General features: G+C 48.4%; 1 protein-coding gene across 1 annotated transcript; it reads right to left on the reverse strand.

The window, feature by feature from the left end:
• Window positions 1-4,951: 4,951 nt before the first annotated feature.
• Window positions 4,952-21,120, reverse strand: LOC307247448 (coiled-coil domain-containing protein 149-like; the record flags this gene model as incomplete). The annotated part of the gene is made up of 12 exons (XM_080023601.1): window positions 20,916-21,120; window positions 18,622-18,783; window positions 17,347-17,385; window positions 15,832-15,939; window positions 15,374-15,490; window positions 14,778-14,950; window positions 13,602-13,674; window positions 13,422-13,503; window positions 12,762-12,906; window positions 11,713-11,789; window positions 6,948-7,037; window positions 4,952-5,427 (listed from the first exon to the last, which is right to left on the reverse strand). The coding sequence occupies exons 1-12, from the start codon at window positions 20,973-20,975 to the stop codon at window positions 4,952-4,954; spliced, it is 1,602 nt and encodes a 533-aa protein (XP_079879727.1). The 5' UTR covers window positions 20,976-21,120.
• Between the last annotated feature and the right edge of the window lie 1,009 nt (window positions 21,121-22,129).

A 22,129-nucleotide genomic window follows, 5' to 3' on the forward strand; every position in this document is an offset into this window, starting at 1 on the left:
TCCGGGGCCGGGGGAAAGAAGAAAAAAGGGATGAGTGACACATTCTGGCAAATTCCCCGCTCTCGTCTGGAGATAATAGCAGCTCCGCGACAGCAGCCGAGCGGAAAGCGACACCGCGGAACCCGCTGGGCGCCGTGAACCCGAGTGCCTCCTGGTGAGCGGATCCTCCGATGGAAGCCCATTGGAGGGGGGGGTCACGCAGGGTCGACCGGTCATCACTGCCCGCTCAGTGAAGTAATTAACCCCCCCCCGTGAGCGATCGGCCCTGGGGGGAAAAACGTGAAACCGGGGCTACCTGTCCACCTTCATTTCTCACATCTCTCCGCTTGCAGCTCTCCGGGCTCCTCTCATCACCAGCGGGCGCCTTTTTTTTTTTTTGTTCGTTTTTGGAACCTGTCTGATGGCCGTGCCGCTGTCCGTGTCCGCGACTATCAAAGCGGGGCTAAGCTCCTCCACATGCAGATGCGGCAGTCCCAGCTGAAAAGCACCGACCGGTTTTCCTGGCCCCATGCTTGGAGATGCCGCGCCGGGGTCAACCGACCCCGGCGCGGCATCTCTCTCTTATCCGGCATAAGCTGGATAAGATTGCGTCTGGGACCCCAAATCTGAGGAGACAAACACCCGCGCCCGTCTGTACCATACTGAGGGAAGCATTGATCAAATCAGTTATCATAGTTCATTCTCTAATGGTCGACCCGTTACTCATTTTGTGAGGGACCCCCTGGAGCCCCTCGAAGGACGGGGGGGGGGGGGGGGGGGGCGAGAAACCACTACGCACGCGCAACTACAAACAATTTCAAACGCGCAACCATCGCTTTGGCTGTAGACCCCCCCCCGCGCGAGTTGAGGACACGACTTCTCAACAAGGCCCGCGACAGCAGCCGCTCTCGTGTGATGTCGCGTGGTTTTTATTTTCTTCCCTGTATGCGCGTTGGCTTTGATTTTGCCAGGAATCCGTGACAGCGTGTGAACCCTTCGCAAAAAACAAAGGACCCCCTCCCCTCCCCCACTTCGCAGAACAAGGACCCCCCGCCTTCCTTCTCACAAAGAAGCGCGACTCGCACGCGAGTTTGCATTCGTCGCGACGCCAAAATCTCGCAAGTGGGTCAGCCGGATTCATCGGGAGTGCCGGGGCGGCGCGGTTCGGTCTGACGCGATTCCATCTCGGCTCCATACGAACGGATCAAATTCCTCAAAACTGTACGATGCCAAATCAGCTGCCTGGCGGAACGCCGGCAAAACCCTGATAAAACACCCCCGTGGCTCCTTCGAGGCTTGTCCCTCTCTCTCTCTCTCTCTCGCTCCCTTTGCCTCTATTCTATGTTAGAAGATTAAAAATAGCAAGTAGCCTTCTGCGGAATAAGCACTTCATGGATTCTGGCTTGGACGCCGTTGGCCTGCAGAGACCAGCTGTCACCTGCGTGGAGGCAGAGCGGGGGCTCGCAAAATGGGAGTTTCCAGGCGTTTCATTCGGGGGGGAAAGAACTTTGGCGTGAGGTCATTTTTTCGCTTCAAGTATGCATGCAAGTATGCATATATGCGTAACTGTATGTGTGTCTGTGTGTGTGTGTGTGTGTGTGTGTGTGTCTCTCTGGGTTTAAAACACTAAAGCCAGCTTCATACCAAATCAGACAAACGACAGGAACACACCGGGAATCCGCTCATTCGTATGGAGTCGAATTCCGCACACAAAAAGCTGCGGATCGTCCACGTTACTGTTGAATGTCACAATACAGTATTCACTATCAATTCATCTCTTAAAAAAAAATCAGTGACTTGTGTATTTTTTTTATTTTTTATTTTTGCACGATATGAAAGATATTTTAAAACTGTCATTCATGGAACTTTATAAATGTCCAGCTGAGCAAATTACCTGCCGTTGTACTGTTTAAAAAAAAAATCACCCATATGTCAACATATATTGTGACGCAAAACTGCCGGCCCAGACGGCATATCTGGGCGAGTACTGAAAACCTGTGCAAACCAGCTAGCTCCGGTGTTCACTACAATATTCAACATCTCCCTGGCTGAATCAGTGGTCCCGTCCTGCTTCAAGAGGTCCACCGTCATTCCTGTCCCGAAGATCGCCTCTCCTGCGTGCCTGAATCACTGGTCATGAAGTGTTTCGAGAGGCTGATTAGGGTTATATCTGCGCCTCCCTCCCCCGCACATTGGACCCGTTGCAGTTCGCGTACCGGCAGAACAGATCCACGGATGATGCGGTCTCCCAGGTACTGCACACCACGGTCACGCACCTCGATGGCCGGAAGGGGGCCTATGTGAGAATGCTGTTCATTGATTACAGTTCAGCTTTCAATACCGTAGTCCCCACCAGACTGGCTGTCAAGCTGATGGAGCTCGGACTGAACACTACGCTGTGTGCCTGGATCCTGGACTTCCTCACAGCCCGGCCCCAGGTGGTCAGGGTGGGGAAGTACATGTCCAGCTCCCTCACCCTGAATACAGGATCCCCCCAGGGCTGCGTCCTCAGCCCCTTACTGTGCTCCCTGTACACACATGACTGTGTGGCCAGGTCCAGCTCCAACACCATCAAGTTTGCCGACGACACCGTTGTCGTGGGCCTGATCACCAACTGCGACGAGAAGGCCTACCGGGAGGAGGTGGCTGACCTGTCACTCTGGGGCCAGGACAACAGCCTCCACCTGAACGTCCGCAAAACTAAGGAGCTGATTGTGGACTTTAGGCGTGGATCACAATCGAGGACGCACGCGCCGTTGGTGATTAATGTTCTGTTGACAGGGTGAGCAGCTTCAAGTAGCTGGGAGTCCACATCACAGAGGACTTAACATGGACTATACAAACAGACACTCTTGTGAGAAAGGCGAGGCAGCGTCTTTACCACCTCAGGCAGATGAGGAAATTCCGGGTCTCGGTGAGGACCCTCAAGTCCTTCTACCCTGGAGCAGTGGAGAGCATCCTGACAGGCAACATCTCGGCCTGGTTTGGGAACTGTACTGCTCAGGACAGGCGGGCCCTCCAGCGGGTGGTGCGTTCAGCTGAACGTACCCCTGGAACGACCCTCCCCTCCCTGCAGGACTTATACACCAGGAGGTGTAGTAGCAGAGCTGCAGGATCATGAAGGATCCTCACCACCCCCACAACGGACTGTTCCAGCTGCTGCGGTCGAGCAAGAGCCTCCGCAGTCACACAGCGAGAACAGAGACTGAGCAGAGTTTTTTCCCGCAAGCCATTAGAACTGTCAACGCTGACCTCACCAGGGGTCCTAACTGAGCCATACACATAGGCTCCACTACCTTCTGTACTGTATGTAGCATACTGTACCGCATACTGTGTCACTGTTCAGGGTTGTTTGTGATGCCGTATTGCTGCGCTTTACTGTTGTATACTGTGCTGTATTATCCCACAAACACTACCTCACTTTATTCACATGCCACTTTAATGCACATATCTGTATTTACATAATTGCCTATCCCATAAACATAAATCTATCCCATATACGTAAGCCTATTACCTTTATCTATTCCATTTAATTTAATTTAATTCTATATGTTTTTACTTTACGTTTTAGGAATCAGTTAGTTGGTCTAGTAGAAAGAAATTTTCCTAGGACATATTGTGTGTAATCACCGGGTGCGTTGCATTGACATTTCACTGCATATATGTATGAAAGTATGTATATGTATGAAAGTATGTATATGTATGTGACGAATAAACCTCTTGAATCTTGAATCTTGAACTATGACGCAGTTCGTGCGACGGCCACTAGGGGGAGGCTCCGAATGCGATGACGGACGAGGTGTGAAGCCAGCTTTAGGAAGAAGAAGAAGAAGAAGAAGAACAATCGACTGATGTGAAAGCAACGACTGATGAAGCGGCAAGACAAAGACAAGGGAAAAAGTGTTTATTCTGTCAAATGAGTAAAATTTAATCAAAAGCAGAGTGAACATGATGTTCCCGTGAGCTTTGACGTAGATTAATCTCTTCTCGAGGCCCCAAAAAAAACCCCAAAAAACAATCAAAAGTAAATTGCCGCGGTAACAATAAAATTGGCCCAATAAGAAACTTTGTGAACCCGAGAAGCCAAAAACTTCACACAAGTAACCGGTGATTTTTCCGGTGGGGGGGGGCGTACACTTTCCGGCTCGGAAAATCGCCGGCAAGTAAAAAGAATTTGGCTGTGAAAACAAATAAATAAATAAATGAATCAAACAAAACGTTCAAGGAAATCCACAAAATCACTCCAACCCAGACGATCGGCCCCCGATGAAAGCCCTGCTTCGTCTGACCTCTTTTCTTTTCCGGGCGGGGAGCGGCTTGAGCAGCGGCTCTCTGCCTTTTCCATCGTTGAAAAAATTTGGGCGTTTTTGTTCGGTAGGAAGTTTCACATTTTCCTCGCCTCCCTCCGACCCCGATCGGCACATTCAGTCACGTGCGACGTCCCCACGTCTCCGCTCACTCATTCAGACGCGCAGTAGTCCAGTTCCAACCTCCGGCTTTGATTTTGGGTATCTATTTATCCGCGGTAACGGTCGAAACCCGGAAAGAAAAGTAAAATGGCGCTTCGTGGCAAACCCCCTCGGAGGAAGATCATGAGACCAAGCATTTGGGATTATCTCATCACGGGGGGAAGTCAGCAGGGAGCGGGGAGGGAGCAGTAGAGGCCGACAGCGTTGATGGGGTTTTTCCTTTAATAATTTTTTTTTAGCCTAATTCCTCCTGACGGCCATGAGGTTTGCAGCTGGAATGATGAGGATTGAGGATCGTCTGTTGTCGCACGACGACGACGACAACAACAACGACGACGACGACGACGACGACAAAGCGGTCTACGCGCAAAGTGCCGCCCGGGCTCCGTCACGCTGTCGTCGACCGAGGCCGAACCCGTCCGGAGCCTGGATGGGATCTCTCGGTGCAGGAAGGCCTCAGGGGAGCGTTCGAACAAACCTCCCAGAATCCACCGGTGTTTCGACTAAACCAGGTTGTGGCTCCGACCCGACTGACAGTGAACATCCCAGTCCTCGGAGGGTCGGCGCAGTGCGATGGAGTCGGAGTCGGAGTCGGAGTCTTGTCCGGTTCCGGGTGGGGGCGACTCCCCATTTCGACAGACGAGAGACTCCCGTCCGGACTCTTCCCCCGGGGCGTCCAGCGCCAGGGCCGCCTCCTCGCCTTGCTCCACCGCCGAGCCCGGCTCCGCCCCGTCCTCACCGCCCTCCGCCTCGTGCCCCTCCTCCTCCTTCACGGAGGCGCTGCCCTTCCCCGGCTCCGGCTCCGCCCGCCGCTCCGTCGGGGACGCGGCCCCGGCCCCCCCCCCGTCCGCGGCCTGGCGGGACCCCGGTGCAGGTGTGTCGCCTCCTCCCCCTTCTCCGCCGCCATCTGCAGCGCCGCCGTCGCCGACAGCTGCGCCGTGTTCCCAGGACGTCTCCCCCGAACTTCCTGTTCCGTCACCTGGAGGAGGGGGTCAATTTAAGGGCATGTGATGGGAGACGACCACAGTTGTAGCTCTCGGAACGACAGCAGACATTATTGGATATTAATATACCAAGGCGTGTATCATAACAAAAAAATCCAAGCAGTCTGACTTTATATACCATAATGAAACATGAAACAGAGGCTGCAAGTTCACCCCAAAACAGCATATACCATACGAAGGCCTTAGATGTAGAAGGAGGGGAAGTTAAATCCCTCGGGTGTGTCTTTTCCAGTCTTTTTTTTAGGCGCCTAGAGCTGCATACATTAATTCCAGTTAAGGAACACTGTACATACAGAACGCCTGAATCCAACCTCATTCAATCTGAATAGAAGATTGAATAGACAATAAAATAATAAAAAAAATATTAATAATTATTTTATAAAATAATTATAAAAATATTCAAATAAAAAAAATAAAAATATTCGATTTTATAAAAATAAAAATAAATGTATATATACAATATCATATATAAAAAAATAAAAATGAAATAAAGACCTGGTTATTTGTACTACATTTCCATGTATTTCTTACCCGTTGGATTTTTGAAACAATATTTGATCACAAGGAAAAATATGCCCCAAATCGTCCAAGGCCTGGCGACACCCCCCCCCCCCCCACGCGATCTCTGGCGACCCCCGTGGGGGCCGGGAACCCCAGCTCGGGAACCGCTGCCCTGTGAGGGAGGTGAGCGTCTTCCATCCTCAGGTCCGTGCCTGGAAGTCATCCTTAAAGCCGCCACTTTGTTCCCGTCGGCACAGGACGAACTCTTGTCTTTTTTTTGGAGTTGGGACCAACGTGTCAACGCAGAAAGTTATTTCAATTACTTATGTGTCTGAAGTGCTTCCATGGCAACAGTCTAAATATAGAAACAGCGGCGCCCCAGACAAGAGGGATGCGAGCGTGACGCCCCGCACCCTGGCGTCGGCAACAGCTTAGTTCTGCCTCTTTGCCGAAATATGCTTGCACTTTCGGGATTACTGACCCATATTTGTAGATGTGCAGCCAAAAAGGTTAAAGACTGCACAGCGTCTGGCTCCAGACCACGCCTCGCCCCACAAACACCACAAAGAAATGCACTGTACGCATCCACATCCATATTTATAACACACACACACACACACACACACACACACACACACACACACACACACACACACACACACACACACACACACACACACACACACACACACACACACACACACACACACACACACACTTCTTTAGAAGGGAACATGGCTGAAGTTTGTGAATGTCAGCGGGCGAAAATTTGCCTCACATTTCCAAAATGCCATGGCATTTGGGCAGCTTGCACCAGTGACAAAACGGGGAGCAGCCGCGTCGGGGATGGGAAGCCGTCCGGGTCAAATATGAGGGATGGCGGAATCGTGCGGCAAGCGGCGCCTAACGACGGCGTGCCCACCGCCTTTATTGACAGGAGGCAAAAAAAACCCCAAAAAAACAAAAAAACAGCCGCACACGTCGACGCGCTCACCTTGGCTGGGCCGGGCGTCGGGCCGCGGCGCGCCCCTGGCGGGAAGGAGCAGCGGCCGCAGGGCCTGGCTGGGCGTGCTGTGCTGCGCCCCTGCGGAGGAAACACAAAGACAAACCCCCCCCCAAAAAAAACCCAGGAGGCTCAGGAGAGGGTTGCGGGACGCGTGCGCGCGCTAATGAGATGCGACTTATCAGCGGACGGGGCTTAAACCCATCACCTAGCGCCGCGTCGGAGCCGGCCCGCGGTGCAACACACACACAAGCACACACACACTCAGAACACACACTCCGGCACGGGCACGCACGCACGCCTGCACAGCGGCGCTCGCACGGAGCGGCTGCAATTCCCCGTCATCTGTCTTCATTAGTGATGGCTGCACGCCTCCTGGGCTGACGCCATATGCTACTCACTGGGGACCGTGCACTGTATCGCAGACAGCACAAACACACACCGGCGTGTCAAACTCCACACCCACAATCAGCCTCCGCGGTGTGGGCGTGCACGCGTGCGCGTGCGTGCGCGCACGTACCTGTAAGGCAGCTTTCTCACAAAAGTCCTATGAATAGGCAGAGCAGCCAGACTGCCTCCGTCTGACTAGCCGTGCGTGAGACACAAACACAAACAAAGGGAATAAGAAAATGGATGAGTGGACGCGTGAGACTCATGAATGGGGAACGGGGGCGATATTGTTGCGAACGCCGGGGTAACGAGGACACACTGGCGCGCGTTTGCGCTGCCGTGGGTGTAGATGTGCGGGGGTGGTGGGGGGGGTTGAACTTTTCGAACGAGTTCTTCGATCGCCGGTCTCCAACCCGATTGTCAGAATCATAACCCTTGGGACTCGGATCACCGTTGCCGACTTGTTTCTCCTTTCTAAAATGGCCGCCGACCACGCTCGAAAAGGGCGCCATCTGATCGTCTGGGTCGACGGCTCTTCGGTGTTTCCCCCCCTTTCGGTGCCTTCCGCTTCGGATGCCTGTAATCCGAATCCCGCAGGGAGACGCCGGCCTTCTCTCGTCCTTTGTCCGGTTCTGGTGGCGGTCCTTTTCGGAAAGCCCTGGATGTAAGGCGACGCCGGCGATTAGGTATGCAAAGCGGGGGGGCCGGCCCTGAGCACAGCAGTTTGTCTCCGGGAGCCCGGCGGCGCTCCAGGGGACGGAGGGTGGAGGAGGGACCGGCCTTCAAACCTCCTGCCAGCAGTTCCGTCTGGTAACCAACCACTTCCCCCGCCACCCCGCCCTCGCCCCGCGGCCCCCCACAGGGTCACCAAACCCATAGCCTCCCAGAGAGAGAGGGAGAGGGAGAGACAGAGCGGTATAAAAGGCCGCCTCTCCTTGCCAGATCATAAACTCCACATCACAAAAGACAAGGACGGACAGGAAGCGGCCAACACATCCATTAAACCCGCCTGACACCGCCCCAGTTTTGGGGCGTGCGGAGGGGCGATCCCCCCCCCCCCCTTTATACTCTGCCGCTCCGTCGAGGGAGCCACTCGGTCGCGCCAAGGCGGTTTGGGCGCCGACGGTCGAGCGCCAGCCGGTTTCCGCCCTGGCGGGCTTTGGGTTGGGGCGCCGGGTTTTTCCGGTGTCACTCGACAGAGCGGGAGGGCGTCTGATCCAAGGGGCCGGGCATCCGGACCCTCGGAGCCCGGGCCCCCCATTCCCGGTTTGCTTTGAAAGAATCCAGCAGATCTAGTCCATACCTCACCGACACCTCAGATAATCAAATGTCTCTGTGTCTATTACCCGCCGTCCCGCTCTCTCTCTCCCTCTCTCACGGTGGTGGACACTCTAGGCCCTCGTCTACAAATTCCCTAATAACGGCACATTCTCCTAAATGTGTTTGTAATGTGGGCAATCATTTTCAGTAATGGATGCTTGTCAGTTTTATGGCTGGGAGAATGACGGTCTCATGACAGGGCACCTCCATCCAGCCGCAGACCCCTCCCCTCCACCCCCCGCGCGCCCCCCCCCTCCCCTGGCCGCCGCGGCCGGGGCTCAAAAGTGGCGCAACAGCGCTCTCCAGTGGCCGACGCCGGGAAGCCTTTCCCCTCTCATGACAAGGGATCAAAACCACCGTCAGAAGCGCTGATTTTCTGTCTCCAGCGGAAGCTTGAGCCGATTGCGCCTGGTTCGTTTTGTCGCTTTGGTCTGGAGTTCTGTCCGGGCTGTCGTTTGGACGTCGCGGCGATTTCCCCGCGCGCCGTGACGCCAATGTTACGAGTGCGACGCTCTGCAGCCGCCCGGCCTGCTGCGGGAGTGCCTCGCAGACGACTGAGGTTCCCTTCCCCGGGGATCAATAAAGTATTTATTTTGGAAGAATTCCATCTGGCGGCGCACCAGTATCCTGTCTGGAGCGAGAGGGAGAAAGTGATTTTGAAATCCCAGCAGGATTTCTACAAGACTCATAGAAGAGTCGACAAGGAGAGTAGTGGGACGCGCAGCGGAAAGCAAACGGTCTTTTCTAAGGAAGAAGGGATGGATGGTGATGTGGAATCAATGATGAACAGCATCAGTTTCGGCGGTCATGGGTGACATATGAGTGATGCAATATATTTTAGGTTCAGACGTCTCGATATCAAAATAACAACGTCAATATGATCCAATGAACAGTGGCAGTGACGCGAGGTCTGCAATGCACTGTTGAAAGCAGATCAAACTCAGGAATCCTAGGTGACAAGCTTTAAAATACCAATCTGGAGATGGCATCTTTGGGGTAAAAAAAAAAAAGTATATATATATATATATATATATATATATATATATTTATTTATTTATATATTCCTTCAATTCGGGAGCTGCTGAAAGCATCTATTTGATATGAATTGAGGCCTCGGAAAATCAGGCATCAGGAAAGCGCTGCGTCTCCTCCCATGCAAAGACAAACATGTCGGTCTAATTAGAAAGCCTCGGCGCACCATATTCTGGGGGGTAAAATAAAAAAGAAGCAGACTGATGTGATCTCGAGCGCACACGCACACGCACACACACACACACAGACACACACACACACACACACACAGAGAACAGACATGCGGTCAATGGAGTGGACACATTGGAGTGGTGGGCATGGGGTGGCACGCTTTCTGGGTGGCTGCCCACAGTCAGCCTGGCATGGCTGAGTGGGGGAGGGGGGCACGGACGGGCTAAGTGGGGCAGAAGGAACACATACTCCCAATTCCCAGGGAAAGGCGGTAGGTCAAGCCTGAGACGCAGCCGGAGAGAGAGAGAGAGAGAGAGAGACTATTAAGAAGAAAAACAACAAATCCTTCATGCCACAACAACTGATCCATGCGTTTCTTCTGCCTATGAAGAGACATGAATAATTGGAATGGGCGCGGAAATGGTCACGAGATCATTTGTAAATGTCCACGTGTTACGATGTTAATATGTTTAAATCCCATTTTCAAATGCGCGCGCACACACACACACACACACACAGACACACACACACACACACACACACACACACACGCACGCGCACATGTCTCGTGATACGGTGAAAATATAATTTCAGTGCCATTTTCCCAATGCAGGAGTCCATAAATGCAGCTCCGGAGTTGAAATATCATCGTACAATAACAGTTAAAGGAGATATAAAGTCAATGAAATGACTGACGACGCCCCGTTACGTTCTCAAAGCCTATGAAAGATTGTTTTTTTAAATAGTGATGATTATTGGGTGATATTCTCAGAGAGACGTTCGATGTGAAATAAAAATATGAAATATCAAACAACAGAAAATGAGAGGCAATACACATGAAAATTATGCTCAAATACCTTTAAATTAAACCCAGTGAACCAAAAACTAGAAATACTCACTTATCTTTGGACTTATTATTTCATATTATAGTCCACTTATTATTTTCCTAAGTATTATCGTACTACGTATTATTGTACACTCATTATTGTACTAAGCAGGGAGCATTAGGGATTTGGCCCCCCTACAGTTTCTGAGTACAATAGCACTTTTACACCACTGTCGGTCCGGTGTCCGAAAATGATTTATTTTGCAGGACAAATTTGAACCTCATCAGTTACATTTCAATAACAGTGTATTTTACAAACGTATATATAATGTACAGTAGTTAGTACCTAGTTTACAGCGTCCCTTGCACGTGTCTCGCCACTTCAGTGAGCACTCAGTCCACAGCTCCCTCACATCCCCCGAGCCTGAGAGAGGGCGTGGGGATCGGCTCAAGTATTATTGTACTAAGTGTTACTGTACTAAGCATTATTGTACACTTATTGTACTTAATATTATTGAAATAAGTATAATTGCACACTTATTGTACTAAGTGTTATTGTACTAAGTGTTACTGTGCTAAGTATTATTGTACACTCATTATACTAAGTATAATTGTACACTTATTATACCAAGTATTATTGTACACGTCTTATTGTACTAAACATTATTGTACTAAGTGTTATTGTACACTTACCGTACTAAGTATTATTGTACTAAGTGTTACTGCACTAATTATTATTGTACACCTATTATTGTACTAAGTATAATTGTACACTTATTGTACTAAATATTAGTGAACTAAGTATTATTGTATTACGTCTTGTTGCACTACTTAACCTCATCTTGAAGAAGAAGAAGAATCTTTATTTGTCAAAAACACACACTCATGTAGTGACGGCGACCAACACGCACGCACGCACGCACGCACACACACACGCACACACACACGCACACACACACGCACACACACACACACACACACACACAGTGGCCAGGTAGGTCAATCCAGGAGACGTACCTGGAAGGCTCCAGAGTCCAGAAACTTCCAGGGTCTTCAGCTTCCTCTCCAACTCGGCAACCCTGTTCCCCAGGATCCTAGAGAGTCGCAGCGCAGCAGGTCAGCGCGTGTGTGTGTGTGCGTGTGTGTGTGCACACATGGTGTTTGACTTGAAGGTGGAGGAGGATCCTCAGTGCACGGAGATAAACATTACAAGTGCTGAGGGTAAAGAAGGATTTCTTCGTTGACGACTCTTAGTGTGTATATAAGTGTGTGTGCGTATGTGTGTGCGTGCGTGTGTGTGTGTGCTCTAAGTCATTATGCAAAACTGTGTAAAGAACTTTAAAGTCCTGTTGGTCAAACACACTTCTTGCATGTCGCAGTGAGCAGAGGCACCAGCTCGGTGGCTCTCCCCCCCAAAACCAAACCTTGAAAAAAAATTAAAGACAAACTACAATCAAATATCAGTTAAGTAGACGACGCTGAGCCAAATAAAAACGGAAATTCTTGACACAGTTGCGTTATCAACCTTCATAAACCAATCGTCACCTGAGGTGTGACTTGGATGTGAAGACCGAGTCGAGGCCGAAAACCAAAGTTTATCGAGTTTTCTACGGAGTCAAGTCAGACACAGGCTTCACTGTTGAGACACTTACCACTCTGCTGCAAGTCGAAGGGAAACTCACATCATAGTCAGACAGCTTTAAAGTGTTATACCAGAACGAGATGCGCACAGACCGTGCATCTGATCAGGTTTTTCAGGGTTTTATTGACTCTGTGCTGTTCTGCAAATAAGAGACTAGAAACAAGGGGCTGCGCGGCTTCCACACGGCAACCCGCTGTAGCCAGCATTTCCAACGTGCAGCGGTAAAATAAAAATATAAATAAAATACACTAACACACGTGTACTATAATATGCGTTTACAGTTCTGAATTAACATTTTCAATAAGGCCTGGGTTGCAAAATAGTGAACCTACCCTTTAAGGTTCTGGACTTGACTTCAGATTGAATTCGGCAAAATACCATTTATTTGTAATTTGTGACATGCTCACGGCGGCTGTGCTCCAACCTGTTGGTGTGCCTCTGGTGCTGGATCACCAGGTTCTTCTCGTGGATGGTCTCCAGCAGCGCCGTGGCCAGAGACTTGAGGTCGGAGATGGACTGAGGCGTCGCAGGAAGGCTGCAGCCTGGTTCCTCCAGCAGCAGCTCCTGGACTGGAGGAGGGGACATAATAATAATCATCATCATCATCGTAATAATGATAATAATAATAATCATCATCATCATCATCAGTAGCATCATCATAGTAATAATAATAGTAATAATAATAATGATAATAATAATAATAATATTATTTATTTATATAGCCTCAAATAGCCTCAAATTGCTTAAAATAATTACATGTGAAGTGAATGAAAGGCAGCTTAAAGTGATTCAAATTCCATAGAGGATGCACAACATTTAGCGTATGAATTACATGTTGTTAAATTTGTTGAATTTCAATTTGCCATGCAAATAACTTTTTTTTTTTAAATAAACTGAACTGGGAACTACATAAAAAATATTTTAAATAGAAAAAGTTAGAAAAAAATGGAAATAGAAAATAATAAAAGTGCTACTAATCATATATATTATTAATGATATACTGTTCAACACATTCAATAAACATGTTTTCAGCCACCGTTTAAATACTTTCCTATATCGTTGTGATTTATTTTTATTTTTTTACCTTGCCTCGCCGAGAGCACTCCGGTGAGTCCTAGGTTCGGTTTCCTGATGGTTTTGGAGAATTTCCTTTTCTCTAGAGCTGCCTGTGGGGGGAGGGTCATGAAAAAGGAATGTTTCTCATTAAATACAGGATTTCAAGTCTTTCCAGTGAAATCCTGAAGGGACGGCCGCCCGCACCGACCTTGTACTTCATGATGTTGGATTTCAGCAGGTTCACCTCCTCCTGCACTTGGCTGAAACGCTCATGCAAATACCTAAAATAAAAAACAAAAAAACCCTTATCGGTTAAAGTCAAATAGGAGATAAGGCATCAAACGCTCCAAGCAGCGGAGGAAACACACGGTTTATACACCAGCTGAGACTTTCTCTTTGTGGCCATACTTTCAACCTGTTCCCAGCTTGGAAACGTGGAAAAACGAAGAAAACTAAAATGCAAAACCCCCCTGATATTCTTCAAATTAAAAAAAATATATATTTGAATACAAATTAAAAAGCTTGAAATTAAATTTGAAATGTCTGGTTAATGCTCTCTCGTGTACCTACAGGTGTTCCTGAAATCAATCCATACACTTCATTGCGAACCTCAGGATTCATTCAAACGGCCGATCGGTGTCAATACGGGGGACCGCGTTTGGTCCGCGGGCCGTCAGTTGGACAGCACGAGGCCCGACTGAATTCCTCAGTTGATGAGTAAAGATCGCCCTCCTCTATTCTAACACCTCACCTTAAGCTATTTTTTAATCCCTTTCAATAACGTTGATTCCAATGACATTTCACAGCACTTGTCACACAAATCAGACCTCCCCGGAAATGGTTCTCCGACACTAGTTTATTGTTTTTATTTTTAGGTTTATTGTATATTGCCATTTTTTCACGCTAATTATAATGTTTATTAAGTATGGCCATTTTCATTTTTCCATTTCATCTTATTTCCTTATTTTTTATTTCCTATTTTTTTTATGCGAGCTGCTGTGACACTGCAATTTCCATCTGGGGCTGAATAAAGTATCTAATAAGTACAAGTACCTACCTATCTAAAATACACATTCTACGAATACATATGCTTACAAACACATAAATAAACATATATTTTCATGTATTTAATTACAATCACATTATTATTTATGTATATACATATTAGCATAAATACATATATTTTCATGTATAAAAAAATTACAAATATTTTCTCTCATTGAAACTGAATTAATCAGTTGATGTGTAATTGAGATTTGGTTGCATAGGGACACACACACACACACACACACACACACACACACACACACACACACACACACACACACACACACACACACACACACACACACACACACACACACACACACACACACACACACACCTGTTCTCCGTGCACAGGGCGTCCACGTCGATGATGCGCGCCCCGTGGCCTCCCAGGATGTGGTTGAGCTCGGAGTTGAGCCGCTCCGCCTTCTCCCGGAACGCACCGCGCTCCGCCTTCACGTCCTGCAGCTCGTCGCTCACGGCCTTCATGTCGTGCTCCATCTCCTCCATCTGCGTGGGCGGGCTACACTCTGTACTTGTTTCACTCCCACAATGCAATGCGCTTTGAACACAGTCAATTCGGCCCCGGAGCTTCCCGGTGCAGTAACGGAGCATTTTATGTCTCGTTTGTTCTTTACGTTCTATGTCTCCGGAAACTCGAAGGGTGAAACCACACAGTCACACATTTTTGTTTTTCTGGAGCGGCTCTGACAGTAAAGCAGGGGAAGATGAAGACAGCAAGAAGAAGTGCAACTTCTAATGTTCACATTTTCACTTTTCCCGACCGCCGCCGGTGGCGGTCAGGCATCTCCGGTGTCCCTGAAGATCTTTGTTATGGAAGAAAGGCCCGCTCCTTGGTTCCATGACGAAGGTTCGTCGGAGGCACGTGCTCCCTCAGCTGTGCGCGCGCGCCCCCACCCCGCCCCCACCCACCTGTAGCCCCGCCTTCTCCAGCTGCCGGACCAGCCCCTCCCTCTCGTGGGCGGGGAAGAGCCGCGCCCCGATCTCCTCGTCCCCGAGCCTCTGCCGGGTGATGGTCATCCTCAGCAGCTTTGGTGAAGAGTTGAAGAGGAAGAGACTTAAGATTGCTGGAATTATGGATGAATGGATGGACGGATAAAAATAAAACAAGTCGAAAAATGTACAACAAATAATAAAAATAAACACGATAATAAACGACAATCAACAACAGCATTATATCGGCAGTACACGATAAGCCTAAAAATTAATAAAAAAAAAATTGCAATGTGCAATAAACCTGAAAACAGGGAAAATAATAATGATAATAATATATATAATAATCCTAAGATAAACAAGAAAACAATAAACGAGTAAAACTCTACTTTGTATGTGTGTGTGTGTTTGTGTGTGTGTGTGTGTGTGTGTGAGACCTTGTTGTCCCCCTGCGCTTCACACAGTCTCTGATTCAGCTCCTTCACCTCCTCCGCCAGCTTCTTCCCTCGTTCTCTGGAGTCCCTCAACAACTGAGCCAGGTTCACCTTTTGGCCCAGAAACACGGGAGGAGGGGAGGAGGGGAGGGAAGGGAGAAGGGGTGGATGGGTGGAGGCAAAAAGGAGGAAGGCGCAGTGTGACATCCATTAGAGCAGCCATTAAGCAGGGATCCAGAGTGGCTCATCGAGGGGTTCCTCAATTCATTTTCCGCCTCGTTGGAGTCGCTGATTTGGCGATTTTTCTCATTTGGTTCAGATTTGTGACTATTAAATGACCAAATTATCTGTTTATTGCGTTGATTAAAGCCCCCCCCCCCCCTTAAAATCCAGCAACCAAACCATTAATTCGACAAAGGGGCCGTCGGTATCATTTGTTTACTGCAGAAAGACGTAGAAAGTGAGATTTACGGGCATTTGGCAGTAAATGCAGAAATGAAGTCTTGGAAAACAAAAACCTGTTGAATGAGTCACTTTTGGTGTTGCTCGTCTGTGTTTGTATAAACTTAAGCAGCCATTTCCAAACTTAGGAACGCCGCCGCCGCCCAACATGAAATCTGAAAAACCTCTGCGGCCCGCCCAAAACTTTCCCAGATGAAGTATTTCTCTACATACATTTTTATTTCTCAAACAGAACAATTCCATGTGCACGTGGGCACACGGCCACGCGGTGCAAACTAATAATCCCTCCACACGCAGCTAATCATTTGTAAAGCAACAAATGTAAAAATAGGGTTAAAAATTAAAAAAATAGGTCCAACAAATGAACAATAACATATAATTCAACTTCCATGGCTTTGTTTTATTAGTTTGGATTACTTTTTTAAATGTAAATATTTCATCGTAAACATTACACGGTCGTTTCAAACTTAATTGACAAACGTAAAATGAAAAAACTTTTTTCCCTGATTTATTTATTGTATTGTAGCGCTCGCGGCCCACCTGCAGACCCCCGCTTTGGGAAACACCGGTCCTCTGCTTTTCACGGCAGGCCGGATTAAATATGTCGGGGGGGGGTTTTTTCGGTCATTTCTAAAACGTGAGGCTCGTGACCGCCTCCCCCGTGAGCGCCCCGCCCTGGAGGAGCTCACCGCTCTGCTGCGGCTTCTCACCGCGCACGCCCGCGCGGGGGAAAAGCTTTTGAATGAGTCAACGTTGGGATGAGCCTTAAATCTCCCTCCTCGACGCTTCCTGCTCCTCGTCTCCTGTGTTTGCACGGACGTCGCCCGGACAGCTGCTTTGAGGAAGACGCCCAAGGAGCCAACAAAACCCAGAAGAACCTGATATTTCCAGCGGTAACAAAGACTGTGCGATGATGTCACCGGCTTGCTGAGAATCGACGTGTCGTGTTTTTATAGGTTAAAAACGTATCGGACCCGATATGGAAACGTGTTATTAATAACCTTAGAAATAACTTGAATGCCGGTGAAAAGTTGTATCATATTAATGAATAAATACCTGTTTGCGCTTCTCCGGCGGCAAAGAAAGGTCCCCGTCCTAAAAGTTGGAAACATAAGGTTTTAATAACTGTCATTATCATAAATGGAAGAATCAACAAAACCATCGAACATACATCTCTGAAGCAAGTCGAACAGAATATAATAACTAATTAGAATTACACGAAAAGAAAGCCAAAACAGCCAACAATAGATGGGATCTTCAGAGAGTAAAAGCATAAAAAAAAATGAAAATTTTAACTGAATAAATAAGTTTATGTTCAAAATTTTAATTTTAGCAAAATAGATAATTTGAAGTTCAAAATTTAAATTTTAACAAAATAGATAATATGAAGTTAAAAAAAAAAAAATCATCTTTTTTTTAATCTGTTTTGATTTGTTGACAGCAGAGCTCAACAGTGAATTCCACCGTTCATTCGCTCCACTGACGTTTGACAAAATCCTTCTATAAAAAGTTTTGAGGCTGGAACCGAGCCAACCCACTACCAGATGAACCGTGACCATAAAACGTTTGAGTCGGAGCAGAAGAAAATAAAAATGGGAAGACGGGGAAAAAAATAAAATAAATGCAAAGGTGTACACTGACCGTGCACATCATTATTTTAGGAGTATTAGGAGTGGAGGAACTGCTCATCCCATAAACCGCTGGGAATGACGCCTTTCCAACGACTTCCAACCTAACGACAGTTCAGAGCTCCCTCTTGAATTCAACCCTTGTCACCATCACAGTGTTTGTATTGTTAATAATAGTGTTGTGTGGTAAACGCCAACGCTCGTAGAGTTCAGCGCTAACGGTAACTCGCTCGCCGACGTGGTAAACGTTTCCATGGCGACGGCCAGCTCCACCAACCGGAGTCGTCGCTGTTACACTGTGGGATTGTGGGTGGCGTAGTACTGCTCCATGACGTCAGGAATAAAACGTTGACATCGTACAGACTTGTGGATAATAATTAAAACCTCCATTCAGAACGTGAATGGGATTCCAACTTCCTGAAACTCACTGCTGAGCTCTGTGGTGGACAGATCGCGCAGCAAGTAGCTTTCCAGAAAGTTAAAAATACTGTTTTGGGAAAACAAAATGTGAATTTTAACACATCGACGCACCGGCTCCAAAATAACAATAAACGGAAAAGGAGAGGGAGGCAAACGCATCAGACTCTCTCGTAATTGCCGTGGTCGCGATGAATTTCGGGGGCCTAAAAAGGAGAACCCTCCGAGCTAAAAAAAAAACAAAACAGAAATGAGGCTTCATTTTTTTGGGGTTGGGTGAACTCACGATGAGCTCCCTGTACTTCTTCTTGAGCCCCTGGTGCTGCTCCCTCAGCTGGTTGGCCATCAGCCGGAACTGGTCCCTCTCCTGCTGACACGTGTCCAGCTCCTTGGACAGGATCAGCAGAGCCTCCTTCTTACTCTGCAGCTTCCGCTTGCACACCAGGAACTGGGGGGGGGGGGGTCCGAGAAGTAATGAGAAGGTAAAAAAAAAAATAACGATAAAATAAAAACACAGCGAGGGCATTGTTCACAGCTGAGGAGGTGTCACCTCCCGTCTCGGATACACGCGGTGCGTTCAAGGCCCGCTCGAAAAGCGGTTAAAAAAAACAAACAAAAAAAACAAAAAACGCGACCTCCTCTCTTGTGTCGAGCCAGACGTTCGACTGGGAATCGAAGGCCCGACATCATAGAAACAAAAAGCACGCCGTCCTTTTATTGGTCGGCGGGAAGCTTTTCGTGATGACGAAATTGTTTACTTTTCAAACACACGACTGGATCCGTAATCATGCGATGCATGATGCCCATTCATCGAGCCCTGTGATGGTGTTGACGCTTACGGCGCTGCCTCACAAATGTTATTTTTCTGGACCTGAGCCTCGGAGAAAGGAATTTGTTCAAAAAGGTGCAGCGGAATGTTTTCATTCGTGCATAATGAAAATGAAAATTGAAAAAATTCAAGTGAGAAAATTAGCCATGAACGACAACAAGAATCGTTGTGTTGGCGTTCCCTTAGAATGAGGCGTTTTTATCTACGCAGGGAGCGGGGGACGCGTCCATGGAGGCCGCAATGTTGCGCCGCCATGTTTCTACAGTAGCCCAGAATGGACAAAACCAAACGCCGGCTCTCGAGATGGCTCGTCGCGTTCTTTCACGACCGCCGTCCCTTCCACGGGGGGCCGCCATGTGGCACCGCCACGGGGTGGGGTGCTCGGCTGGACGCGACTAAATTCTACACACTGCACCTGTAAGACGCCAAATGTCCTGCTGCGAAACGACGAGATTCCTGCAGTGAACTGATGTGAAAATGGCCATTTCCTCATTTTATGAACACAATCTTCGTCTTCTCCTCACAAATGCACGTTTACAAGCACATTTCAATGTACATTGTGCAATGTACATTGAAATGTTTGTATAGGGAGGTTTTTTTTGTTGTTTTTCCCCCCCCCAATTGTAGGAAACACCGTAAAATTTGAACGGATTCGGATCCAGCTTCCGTTGGTGGCGAGTCCCTCGGTGAAAAAATCCGTTGGATTTCCTGACTCTTGGTTTGTTTGGCTCGGTTACCGTGACGCACCGTGAGCGAGGGAGCTCTGGAACAATGACAGGGAGTCGGAGGAGTCCGTTCGGCTCCGTTTGGACGCGCTGGTTTCAACGACTAGAAGTTCTTTGAGCGCAACCCTCTCAACAAAATGCATTTTTCGCAGAGAAATGCAAAGTGTGAAATCTTTAAATTGACTTGGACTCGAACGTATTCATTTCGGTGGAACGCGAAAGTGCCGATCAGCCTTAAGAATTACGCCAAAGGCCTTGGATGTGAATTTAGTCTCTGTAATTATTTCCAGCTTGTAGGTCGGAGGGGCGTGTCTACGGGCGGGCGTCGCCCACCCAGAGACACGCCTTGCCCTCTCCCGCTGTCCCCTCCCCATATTCTCCTAAATCTCTCACGTTTTTAACGTTTCTAAAATCAATAACAACAATAATAAAAGGTTGGCGATCAGAGTGATCTCCAAACAAAACAGAAAAATGTGGGTTTTTTTATCGTGGATGCAGGTGGCGCAACGGGGAGACTCTCTCGGTCACTCCGCCTTCTCAAAATCTAACTCCGCCCTCGTCGACGAACCCCCGTCGGGAAAAGCTGCATTCTCGTTGTTGCCCACGCGAGGGATCCGGGATCCAGGACGCCCACCCCGAGGTGGCGTCCGAGCAGGGGTACGCACTCGCTCCCCGCGGCCGAGTCGTTCTAACGGGTTCGTTCGACGGGAACGAGTCGTTTCGCGCGTCCCGCGTCACCAGGCGGCTGCGCCAGCCCCAGAACCCGGAGGCGGAGGAGGACCCGGGTCCCCCCACCCAAATGAAAGGTGGCGCACCGTGTATTACCCCCGGGATCCGTCATTCGACGCGTTATTCAAAAACAAAAACAAAACTAAACAAACAAACGCGACGCGGCGCCGCTCACTCCGCCCCGCGCCCCCCGTTCGGCGTCCATATGGAAGGCGCGCATCCACCTCACGCACCTCCATCAGGTCGCGCCGCGCCCGTCGGGTCCGCGGAGGGGGCGGCGGGTGCGGGTCCACTCACCTCGCCCACCAGTCCTTGCCAGTCGCCTTCCGTCCTCCTCGCGGGGCGCTCGGCGGCCATGGCCGGGAAAACGTGTCGCTTCGCGCGCCGCGTCGTCCAGCCCCGGTCGGTTTGTTTACCCCGTGACGTCACCGGGAGCGGTGACGTGGGACGCGGGGGAGACGCGGGACGGCGCCGAGAACTTAAAGGCGACGAAAGAGCGACTGTCCCCTGACGTCACGTAGTGGAGGTAAAGGTGTGCCAGTAAATCCGTTTGAAATACTCCTTTTTAGGAGTTTTTCTCTACAATTTAGGTTTGTTTAATTGTTTTTTGACCTCTTTTTATGGTCTTTCTTTTGTCATTAGGTTTATTGCATTGTCATGTATTTCATACACTGCAAAACTTTCCGCTTTATTATTTATGTCGTTACTGTTTTTTTCTGTTCTTTTTTATTATTACTTTATATATATATATATATATATATTTGTTATCATTAGGTTAAGTGTATGTTGACATGTTTTATTGTATACAGTTTTATTGTACATTTCCACATATGTAGGAGTATGTTTTTCTCCAAAACGACAGAAAGCTGACTCAATTCATCCTCTTACTCCCGGGGTCTCACGCCTTCCCTGGGGGCCACCGACCTGGGGGCCACCGGCCTGGGGGCCACCGGCCTGGGGGCCACTGGCCTGGGGGCCACCGGCCAGGCATCCAACGTCAAGGAACAAGGGAATTGTATCGTTCTTTTGTTGTGTTCATTTTTTTTTTTTTTTTTTTACACCACGCATTAGTGAGTCGCCAAATAATTTAGAAGTTTGAGAGATCGACATGTAATTATAATTAATTTTTTTATTATATCAAGTATTGTATTCTGTTTTAAGCTCTTAAAACATTAAATACAATTGTGTGGGCTAATCAAGCATTGTGAATTTTCAAATTGATTTGCAGGCCAGATGTAACAATATCTTATAAAGGCGTCGTGGACCATATTAAATTGTCTCGCGGAGATGTGGCCCCCGGCCCTGTCATTTGAGACCCCTGCGTTGACCCCAGTTGGGAGACCAGTCACTTTGGCTCAGTGGCATCCTGTCACACAACCCGACACACTCATAACACAGCACACCGTCATCGTATTTGTAGAGGGATTTATTTCCATACTAAACAGATTAAGCCTACAGGAATCTTTAAGAGGAACATTCAAAAAGGCTTAAAATAAAACATTTAAAATTTA

The sequence above is a fragment of the Zeus faber genome (assembly GCF_960531495.2).
Source record: "Zeus faber genome assembly, chromosome: 22".
NCBI classification, from domain to species: domain Eukaryota; kingdom Metazoa; phylum Chordata; class Actinopteri; order Zeiformes; family Zeidae; genus Zeus; species Zeus faber.